At 40.1% G+C, this 11,463-nt stretch overlaps 1 protein-coding gene and 1 long non-coding RNA gene across 5 annotated transcripts; one reads left to right on the top strand and one right to left on the bottom strand.

Moving 5' to 3' along the window:
• The first annotated feature begins 1,231 nt into the window (after positions 1-1,231).
• On the top strand, positions 1,232-6,266 carry LOC145421695 (uncharacterized). 4 transcript variants are annotated; one of them, XR_013903050.1, is made up of 6 exons: positions 1,232-1,376; positions 3,163-3,462; positions 3,544-3,828; positions 4,193-4,278; positions 4,650-4,708; positions 5,093-6,266. XR_013903050.1 is itself a non-coding variant. In XM_080292280.1 (6 exons), exons 1-4 carry the CDS (start codon positions 1,319-1,321, stop codon positions 4,273-4,275), a joined length of 726 nt encoding a protein of 241 aa, XP_080148406.1. In that variant the 5' UTR covers positions 1,232-1,318; the 3' UTR covers positions 4,276-4,278; positions 4,389-4,434; positions 4,650-6,266. The 4 variants fall into 4 exon arrangements, 3 of the variants coding, with proteins under 3 accessions (XP_080148406.1, XP_080148407.1, XP_080148405.1); XM_080292280.1 differs by adding an exon at positions 4,389-4,434 and having other exon boundaries at positions 4,650-6,266; XM_080292281.1 differs by lacking the exon at positions 4,650-4,708.
• Positions 6,267-8,557: 2,291 nt separating this feature from the next.
• On the bottom strand, positions 8,558-9,551 carry LOC145422026 (uncharacterized). Its single transcript, XR_013903398.1, has 2 exons — positions 9,409-9,551; positions 8,558-9,176 (listed from the first exon to the last, which is right to left on the bottom strand). It is a non-coding gene; the product is annotated as an uncharacterized LOC145422026 (long non-coding RNA).
• Positions 9,552-11,463: the final 1,912 nt, after the last annotated feature.

The raw sequence follows: 11,463 nt of genomic DNA, 5'->3' as shown, positions 1-11,463 counted from the left end.
ATGGATCGCTGTGTGGCAGGCAGGATGAGGACCCAAAAATGCAAAACTCACAGACTCAGGGGATGAACTCAAAAATCACAGCTTTAATGCTGGAGAGGCAGATCGCAGGAAATACAAAACTAAACTGGGAACAACAAACTAAGCACTCGCAGAGAGACACAGGGAGATCCACACAGCATGAGGGAGAACGCGACACGGAACTGAGGGAGATGCAGACATAAATACACAGAGGGTTAACGAGGGAAGTGGGAGCACATGGGGAACACAGGTGACACTGACAATCATAACGAGACAGGGCGGGGTGAACATAACATGACGTATACAGGCGCGAGAGTCACAAAGTAAAACAGGAAGTACATGGCGATTCAAACAGGAGGGGAGAGAGAGAGCACAGGAAGAACATAGACATAACGGGCAGGGGAAACATGGAATAAACACAAAGAGAGACGAGGGCTCATAAATACACAGAGGGGCACACAGGGGGTAAGAGTCACGAAGAAGATATTGTCTCTCTCCCGTATATAATATCTTATTGGAACCGATATGTTCCAGATATCAAGTGGAAGACAGTCTGGATGGTCCCCCATAAATATTTAATTGTAAATAAGGTGAAAGAAGTCTCTTTTAAAATTCTACATAAATGTTATCCAGCCAGTCACTACATGGTAAAATTTAAAAGGGACATAAATACTAATTGTACTTTCTGTGGGGATCATCCAGAAACTGTGACACATCTTTTTTGGTACTGTTCTTTTACACAGAGATTCTGGAAGGAATTTAGCAGGTTTGTTATTGTCCATATTTTAAGGGAGTTTTCTTTACGATGGGAAAATGTTTTATTCTGTTTCTTTAAGTTCCCCAAGAAGTATGATAAATGTTTTTTTATGATACATTTGTTAATACTTTTAGCTAAATTTTGTATCCATAAATGTCAAATTACTAACAAAACACCATATTTCTGTCATTATTTTAAGGATGTGGAAATGTACATACAATCAATATCAGACTCCACCAACAAAAAGGCTCTCAAAACAATATATGTATGTGAATTTTTGCGTGTATTCTTATAATTGTTACCTTTTTCTTTTACCCCTGGCTTTTTGTGTTCATGTTCTGTTGTTTTGTATACTTCATGTGTTCGTATGTTATATACTCATTGTTTGTTAAATAAAGTTTTAAAAAAAAAAGAAAAAAAAAAGACCGTCCCACGGAAGAAAGCGGGGGAATGATATGAGGATGAACAAGGACTAAGTTGCAGTAATTCCTCATCCTGTTTTACAGGGAGTGGCTCATTTTTCCAGACTGAAGTCATTTCAAAATGGATCGCATAATGTTTTTTGGAGCTGTTTTATTGCTGTGTTCATGTAAAATACAAGGTAAGGATGAATTTGTATACTAATAAGTTATGCTAATACGTTTTTGGAGCTGTATATTTATTTTTGAAATCTAGGTGACTACACGTAAGACATACTACAGATAAATAAATAAATAAACGAATAAAAGTGGAGCGTTATTAAAGCTGTAATATGTGTAGGAATAGAAACTTTATTTCATCCTAAATTATAATTGTTTTACTCAGTTTGAAGATCTGTTTTTAAAACACAAGCAGAAAAAACAAAAAAACAAAGAAAGGGAATGAAAAAATAACTGTTGCAGATTTGCAAGATAATCTGTATAGTCAGGGGTTTTAGTGGGATTTGGCAGCTAACCTAATGCTCAAGTGTAGTTGTTCAGTGTGGAGAAAAGAATCACGTAGCAATAAATTTATTTCTGAAATAAGCGTAAATAAGGGGTGTATGGGGTGTGGTCAGCTGAGGTGTGCTGCTGCTTCATAATTTACTGTTCTTCGTGGATATTAAACTCCCGAGCAGTATAACAGTTTAACATCAAGGTGGAATTTAGTGTGCCCTTAACCGGCACCATCCGCTTAAAGTTAAATTAACCTCTGCTACTCATGAAGTAACCTGATAATGACTACGAACACCTCAGCTTCTGTTCCACCAGTTAAACATAGTGTATTACTGTAAACTGTTATAGACTTTTCACCTTTGTGCTAAACTACCCAGTATTTTCATGGACCCTTTGAAAAACACAGTTAATGTACTTCAGATAGTTTTTTCAGGACATTTTACAGTATTAAAAAAATAGTTTAGCTTCAGCAATGTATCTATTGCATTGCCTACATTAGGGATGGACCGAGCCGATATACAGTATCGGTATCGGTCCGATACTGACCTAAATTACTGGATGGAAAATGAAATCCGATCCATTAAATATCACAAAAGCACCTCACAAAACTTGCACATTGCATAACCCAGCTCATGACCTTAGCAGTCGGAGCAGTATGCGTCACGTGATAGAGCGGCTGTGCGAGACCTGTCAGCGGTCTGGTTAAGCATTTGGAGCAGCAGCACGTTTAAGCTTGATGAGCTGTTGTTATTTATTTAATATTACTTTCTACACCAGGATCCTTGTAGCTGTGTGATCTATGTTTGAGCCTTGTATAATGATTATGATATTGTTTCTTGGTTCTTCTGTTTGCTATCTTTGCTTCTAGTCCTTGGTTCATTGATGATGTTAATTCCCTTCTGTTATGTATCGTCTCTGTCTCCGTTTGTCCTTTGCTGTGTCCTTCCTTGCAGTCTGTCGTCCCTGAAGACTCATAGATTTACCCAAAAGTTTGATTCTGTTCATCTGGATATAACGTTTTCAGCAACATTTTGTCACTCATCCAAGTGACTTCTTCAGTCTTGGATCAGTAAAAACGCTGCATCCAGATGATCAGAATGAACTTTTTGGGATTTCCTTACCTGGATGATTGACATGCATCAACACACTTATGTTTTCCTTGTTTTTCAGTCTGCATTATTCTGTATTATGTTTAAGTTTAGCAATAAAACTGCCTTTTAGTTTACCTCCCTTGTTTCCAACTCCCGCATTTGGGTCTGACTCTGCCTGCCTCACAGTCAGCACTGACATGTTTTTTGGACAGGAGAATTAAATACTATTCCACATTAATTTTTTGTGATCTTAAGTTGACATAACCTTCTGTCATTTTAGTAAATTTTACAATATATAGCTTCATGCACACGGTTCTGATATTAGTGTTGTTATTATTGTTGTTAAGTTTTTTAATTCTATTTTTTAATTGTTTTCTTTTAGGTCTTCAACATGTGTTTGTGCTGCATGGAGAGGACTTACACTTGGATATAAAGGAACCTGTTACACTTGACGAACAGACAGATTTGTTCTGGAAAGTTAATTCCAGTAACAATATAGCTAAATGTGTTTTTAATAAAGATCCATTCGTGTATAACAAATATGCAGAAAAGGTTGAGTTGTTTGGACCAAATTACTCTTTGAAATTAAAGAATGTACAACACAGTGACAGTGGAGATTATAAAGCAGTTGTGGTTGGCGAACGAGAGCAAAGCGTAGCTGAATACAAGGTCATAGTTCAAGGTAGGTTTCTCTTTTCATTATTTTGAAATGTTCACACATCATAGGCCTGTTTTTAATACTTTCACACCTGTTGTTCCGCAGATCCAGTGACTCCTGCCAAGCTGATAGTGGACCCTGTGTCCAACAGCTCAGACTTCTGTGACCTGACTGTGACCTGCAGCACAGTGGACTTTAACATCAGCAGTAGTTTTAGATGTGATGGTAAAAACTGCTCTCATGCAGAAGAAAAGGATTTGAAGGCCACAAAAAAATTTTCCTCTCTGATTGTTTACCTGGAGCAAGACACCATTTTCTGTAATCACAGCAACCAAGTGAGCTGGAAGCAAACCATGAAGGTGCTCAAATTTTACTGTGAAACAGAGACAGGTGAGAATAACGGTCATAATGAATGAAAAACTGAAATAACCAGATTTTAAAGACCTTGCTGTGTGGTGTTTGCATGTTGTCCCCATGTCGAACTACTTCTCCAAAGACATGTAGTTTGTGGGGTTAACTCAACTGATAATTGAATGTAGGTGTGAACTGACCACCGACTGTGAGTGGTTGTCAACAAAATCTGTATTGCCTTCTTAAAGAACTTGTTTAAGCAAACTGCCACAGCCAGGGGTGTGAAATGTAATATTGTAGTGATCAGTAAAAGATTTACTGCTATTATATTTTTTGTTCTTTGCAAATAAATCCAAGTATTTAACCAAAATTTCTGTGACATAACAATTTAATTTCATTACAGCTCCCAGTGGAGCCACCATAAATGCAACTTCGACTTCTGTTCTCTTCTTGCTGACTCTCTTCATAACCTTTGTGTCATCATGAAATGTAAGTTCCAATGTTTTTTTTAGTGAATTGGTGATACATAAAGTACACAAAAATTATATTTTCCGTTTAAGCATACACTTTATACAAATACACATTCCTCTTATGATTAGGTAATGCCATGGGAAGCCCAGATTAAGATATACTTTAGTACAGCAGGTATGAGCTAATTTTGTGTATGCTCTGTGTGTGTGTTTATAACTGTGTTCATTCACTCCGAAGTGAGAGATTTAAGAAGTCAATTAAAAATGAATAACAATATCAAGTAAAAACAAATAACAATAAAGCCATCAAAATTATAAAACAAAGATGGAGAAGTGTTCAGAAGGAAATTCATTAATTAATTTTGTTGTTTTCCCTTCCCCCCTTTTTAGAAAACAAAACAAAAACAAAAAGTTAAAGACCACAAGGAAGAATGACAGAGGAGAAAAAGGTCTATTATCTACCTAAAGATGCATGTTGTCCGTAAATATATCATAAATATACCTCAAACTACTCAAATATTATATAAGATGATAAATGTCAGTGTTAAACTGATATGTAGTGTATATTCTGTAAATATGCAGAGGTTACAGTGTGGTCATTACAATAGTATGGCTGCTGTTCTTTTCTTAATTTTTACTGCTCTTAAACTTGTACTTTCTGCCATGACCAAAAATGTCCCACATGTGAGACTAATAAAGGCTTCTCTTAACTATATATATTGCTGCTTCTTGTCAGATTTAGACATCACTGTTTGTGATATTTTCTTGCATGTAAGATAAATTATCATGACTATTACATGTCCCTAACAAAGCACTTTTGATTTATTTGCAAGACATCATTCCAGTCCAGACTCAAAATCAGACTCCCTCAGGACATGACTTATGTCATTCTCCAACATCTACTTATGCTTTGGTAAATTTTCCACTAAGACTGAAAACATCCCCCAGCCAGAGACGGTGTATGGTCCTGGTGACAGAGCTGCAAAGTCCAATTCTACAGTCCAACAACAAACACCCAGAAGAAAACTGAAGAAAACCAATAACTGTATTTATAATGATTAACAGTGTTTATTGTGTGTACAATGTGGATTTTCATTTTACTCTGACCAAGAGAGAAACATTATAATGAGAATGTGTGTTTGTTCACTCATATGTAGGACACTTTAGAGCAGTGGTCCACAACCTTTTTCGTGCTACGGACCGGTTTACACCTTTAAGGTGTTGTGGATAAATACAATAAAATAAAACCAGTATGATACTAAAAAATAGATTTATTCATAACACACGGGAAAAGGCCCAGGGAAACTTAACAATATAAATGATAGATAAAGATAAAAAACTATAACCCCCCCCCCCCCCCCCAAAACCAAAAATTTCACACTCAAGCCTCATTTCTAGCGGCCCAGCATGAAACAACTGAGGGAGCGGTACCGGTCCGTGGCCCGTGGGTTGGGGTCAAAATAGACAAAATAATTGTGTCTAAAGATAGACCACAGTTATTGATACTGTGGTATAGCTTAAAGGTAGCTGAATATTTCTCTTAATTTGAATTAATTTGTTTTTCATATTTATATCCTGTCCACATCCTGCACATAACTTGTACTCACTACAGCCTGTACATACTTATAGTTATAGAATATTCACAACATACTTCATACCGTGTACATTATAACATACCATAATAGACCCATTTCTGTAATATACTTACATATCTATATTATTGCTAATATATATTGTAATATATCTATATCACTAAAGCACTTCTGGATGGATGCAAACTGCATTTCGTTGCCCTGTACCTGTGCATGTGCAATGACAATAAAGTTGAATTCTATTCTAATTAACAGACCTAGTTTTGTTTTTGAGAACATGAAATAGGCACAGAGTTTACAGACATGCCAACAAAGGGAGGAGAGTCAGCTGAGAACCAGTGAGTCAATGTACCTATTTCAGTGTGTACTGTTATTACATTAATAAAACTGCATGTGAAGTGTTCTGTCTTTATTACTCTGCTTTGTTTTCATCACACACAAATCTAATGCAGTTCTCTTTAACTTTAAAAATATTCTAAGATTATGCAGTCTAGAAAATGTGAAACTTTTCATAGCTACATAAAAATAACAGGTCCCAAAAAGGAGGAGAGTACATGAACTAACACACTACATGTAAGCCTTAAAAAAATGAGGCTATCGGTAATAAATTATCAATGGCAATTTTCTAGACTTAGAAAAAATGTCATGTGGTTGTGAAAAAACAGTAGTCATAAGTATATAGTCTGTAGAGGTTGAAACAATAAAGAGATGAACACCAAGTCAGTTTGAGAGACTTTAATACTTGTACGTGGATTCCTCTTACATGCAAAAAGGAAGAAGAACAAGACGCTTTTAACTACAATATATATAGTGTCCATCCCCTTCGTCCATACATATCCGGGAGATCCTGGCACCTGTGTGTGTGTGTGTGTGTGTGCACTTCTCAATTTCAGTTGATTTATTTTTTCACAGATGTGAGGCGACCCTCTGTGTTCTTTTTGGTCAGCTGTGGATTTCTCTTTGAACTGTCCCATGGATTTCATTTCTGCACAGTCTCTTTCTATTGTTGAAAAATGAACTCTGACCTTTACTGAGACATGTGAAGCCTGCTGTTCTTTAATGTTGTTCTAGGTTCTTTTGTGATCTCTTTGGTGCACTCTTGGAGTAATGTTGGTCAACCCGTCACTCCTGGGATCCTTCAGCACTGTTCCAGCTTTTCTCCATTGGGTTCACCTGAATTTAGCTTTCCAAAAAATGCATGCTGATTATTCAAGACCTTACATGTAAGGAGCAGGATTTATCAGGGAGCCAATGAAGAGAAGCTAATATAGGAGAAATATGCTCTTTCTTTCTGCTTGATTAACTGAAGGCTTTTCAGGGAGTTTTTAAGGCATCCTGGTAATAATGAATTACAGTAGTCCAGCATTGAAGTAATAAATGCATGAAATAGTTTTTCATCATCACTCTGAGACCGGGCATTTCTAATTTTGGAGATATTGCAAAAATGGAACAAAGCAGTTCTACATATTTGTTTAATATGCACATTGAACGACATATCCTGGTCAAAAATGAGTCCAAGGCTCTTCACAGTGTTACTGGAGGCCAATGTAATGCCATCCATAGTAAGCATCTGACTAGAAACTGCATTTCTTAAAATCTAAAGCATGCTCTAATCACTGTAATCAAATGTTATGGTCACCAGTATCGAACGCTGCACTGAGGTCTAGCAGGACAAGCACAGAGGTGAGTCCACTGTCAGAGGCTATAAGAAGATCATTTGTAACCTTCACTAAAGCTGTTTCTGTGCTGTGATGAGCTCTGAAACCTGACTGAAACTCTTCAAATAAGCCATTCCTCTGCAGATGATCTGCTAGCTTTTCTTTTTTTTTTTTTTACAGCTACACTCTTAAGATTTTTGAGATAAAAGAAAGTTTGAAGATTGGAGAAAACATACCTCAAGTGATGATTTTTTAAGTAATGGTGTAACTACTGCCAGCTTGAAGGCCTATAGTAAATAGCTGATTATTAGAGACAAGTTTTTCATCCTGTTTGTAGAATGGCCGATTTATTTTGATTCCAGCCATTGTGAAGAAAGGTAGCTGCACCACTCACCTCTGTAACTTTGCTCTGCTTCACTTCAGCAGCATCAGGTAATGTTCATATGTTGATTAATGGTTTTCTTTCATTTTTGATCTACTGCAGAATATTTTTAAGGTCGTCTGCTATAAAATCCCAGGCAAGGAAAATCGCCTTCATGTTTTTCTGTGTTTTATCCTCAGTTACTTTGACATAAAGGCATCTGCTGTGATGCTTACATCTCTGATAAAGTCTCATAATTGTCAGCTTTCTTTTTATAGATATATAAATATGGATATGAACTGATACGTGATCAGAATTATAATATTTCTGACTGTCCTAGGCAAAACAGATTCAAATCGAATCATATCGAATCGTGGATCGAATCGATTCGGGACCTTGTGAATTGGAATTGAAGGAAATCAGTGACGATACCCAGCCCTACTCAGTTGTGCATCTTTGAACCTGTGTGAGCTTTTCTGGTTTCTAAAAAGACTTTAGGATTTCTTTAGGGGTGAATTTTCCCCTAGGTGTCGTTGTCTTATTTATTTATTTATGTAACCCAGGTCCCACGTAGCTATGGTAAAGCTAGAGTATATAGTACAATGAGACTGGGCCTGGGTTCATAGTGCTACTAATAATGATACCTGATACCCTCTAATTGCTATAATAAGGACCACCACAACTGTATTTTACACAAATTTATCCCTCACCGGGTATTTATTTAGACAAAAAGAAATAAAATAAACAGTTACTTTTATAAAATGAATTGAATTAAAATAAACAAACAAAATTACTGTAAAAGTGACTACATAGGTTTTCAATAAAAGATTATCAAAACAAAATACCTCTTTCTTAGGTGCCAACTGTTATTTCAGTTACAACAGCTCACACCTTTAAAATGGATGAATTTCAACCTTTGATAATAACTTTGATTAAAACTACACACTTACTCAATTTAAACCGAATTTGTAACAGTGGGCCCACACACACACACACTTTAACCTGTCCACACTACACCTGTAGCACGGTGCTTGTTGCAGGCCTGATTCGAAGTTCGGGTGCGGTGAGGCCTAAAACTGATGGCCGCTTCACTCAAACTGAGCAATAAACAAAATACGTGCACTTTAGTTCCAGTTAGTACTCACGAGTCCAATGAGTTTGTTAGTGGGGCAATCAGAAACGGGCAGTTAGTTCACCAGTAGTGAAGACAGTCAGGGGTAAGAAAACAGTCAGGGGTGAGAAAACAGCAGGGTCCATCCGGGCAGAAACCTCTCTCTCCCTCTCCTTTCAGAGCGTCCATCGGCTTCTAAACATATTAAAACACTTGAGCTACAATACCAAATGCTATCACATAACGATTTAGCATTAGCATGCTTTGACTGAAAATAACAGAGCTAAACATACAGCATGGCATCACAGCACATAACGCGGTAAGCTGCGCTAATTAGCAAGCCGCTAGTTAGCATCACATATCACACCATTTTACCACTATAACGAATAGTTACAGTACAAATGTCAAGGCACACAGTCTCATTTACCTCTTGCAGATCACAAATAAGTAATATCAGGACCACGGGTAGTCGACCTCAATGATACACTTAGATGCAAAATCCACACCACGTTTGCCTTACAACATCTCTCTCTTCGGACTTAGCTTCTGTGTCCGCTCCCACAGATTCACACAAATCTTACCACTCGTCCCGCCCCCATAGCAGAGAAGAATGACATTGACTGGCTCGTCAGCACAACAACCAATGACAATACAACATTGAGATAACTGACATTAGATGGGTAAATAAACTTAGGTTACACCCCAACATATTGATTCTGCATAGAAAATGAACTCTAAATCATGAAACCCTTTTATTTATTGGACTCTTAACTGTAAATGAAATACATTTGTACCAAAGCATATGATTTTAAACCTTTTATCAACTATTTATATTTTAACCATTTTTTTATAACAGTAGACTTTTTTTCCTTTACCCTGTAAGCCTGAATAATTTCAGACAGGGCTACATTTATTTATTTTTATAACCCCTTTGACCACTTCGTCACGCTTAAGTGATAAAGTATTGGTGTTTTCATTGTACACTGTGGTGGGGCGTGGTCTGCGGTGCCGTGCAGGGAGGGCGGACGCACCTGCACGGCATCCTTAATCACGCCCGCCTAGTTAAAAACACGGGGACTCAGGGGTTTGGGGGTGTTGTGGTGTGGTGAGATGTAAATAAAGATGACTCTGAACGTTGCTCCGTGGTCCCGCCGTGTCTTATTCACGCCACATTGGTGCCGAAACCCAGGAGGCAGCACGGCGGGTCCATATCGGAGCCAGGGAATGGAGGAGCTGGCCCAGAGAGTGGCCGAAATGGCGGCCGCCCAGCGGGAGCAGGCGGCGGAGGTGCGTCGCCAGCAGGAAGAGCTACAGGACCAGTCCGAGCGGCACCTGGAAAGGATTGGGGAGCTGGCGGCGCTGCTCTGGGCCTGGGCGCCACCCCCACAGGTGTGTCCCGAGGACAGTGAAGCGGTGGAGGAGCCGCGTGAGGCACCTCAGCAGCCGGAGGTGGCAGACGAGGCGCGCGGGGATCTGCGCCTGCCGGAGGAGGGGGAAACAGCCAGGTGAAGGGCTGCTCCTGCCGGGAGTGGTGGATGAGCCGCTCTAACCGGAGGCGGCAGACGAGGTGCGCGAGGGTCTGCGCCGGTTGGAGAAAGAGGAGCTGCACGAGGGGCTGCTCGAGCCGGGAGTGGCGGCGGAGGGAGCAGTAGTGACGGAGGAGTCGCGCTATGGGCTGCTCCAGCAGGGAGCGACAGCGGTGGAGGTCCCAGTGCCAGGGGAGCTTGCTCGAGTGGAACTGGCGAGCGAGGCGGGCGCCACGCTTGAGATCGCCGTGCTCGCCAGACCGGCCTCACCACCACCAGAGGCCTGTACACGCCACACCTCTGCCCAGCCACCTGTGAGCTGGGGCTCACGCTTGTGCCGGCCGCGCCGGGTGCACCTGTCACGTGTCCGACTTCCGAACCAGCTTTGCCTGCGCCGCTGGATTCGCGGGCGGCCGCCTGAACTCGCACCTCCCCGTCGCTTGGCCGGGGCCTGGGGGTGCCAGCTGTCCGGGCTGATTCCCTCTCCCACTGGCGGTGGGGGAGTAGGTTCGGCCGGATGGCTCCCCGGCCTCAATCGGGCGATGGGGGTATGTGGTGGGGCGTGGTCTGCGGTGCCGTGCAGGGAGGGCGGACGCACCTGCACGGCATCCTTAATCACGCCCGCCTAGTTAAAAACACGGGGACTCAGGGGTTTGGGGGTGTTGTGGTGTGGTGAGATGTAAATAAAGATGACTCTGAACGTTGCTCCGTGGTCCCGCCGTGTCTTATTCACGCCACATACACATTTTGCATTTTCATTTTCTAATTGTCATATCTACTCTCATCAGTAGCAGCTGAAAAAGAGAAAATTAATACAGAGCCAAAGTGAGTCCAGCTTTTTGCTAAAGGTTTCCACAGCAGTCCCAGTTTCTCATGTGGGAAACTGAGAAAATTAATTGCCCACCTTTGCTCTAAAAACAAGCTTGGCTAGAAACCTGCAATCACAATCTATGTGG

This window comes from Astatotilapia calliptera, chromosome 18 (assembly GCF_964374335.1).
Source record: "Astatotilapia calliptera chromosome 18, fAstCal68.1, whole genome shotgun sequence".
In the NCBI taxonomy this organism is placed as follows: Eukaryota; Metazoa; Chordata; class Actinopteri; order Cichliformes; family Cichlidae; genus Astatotilapia; species Astatotilapia calliptera.
Note: the sequence above shows the minus strand (reverse complement) of the source record. Positions and strands in the feature narration are given on the sequence as shown.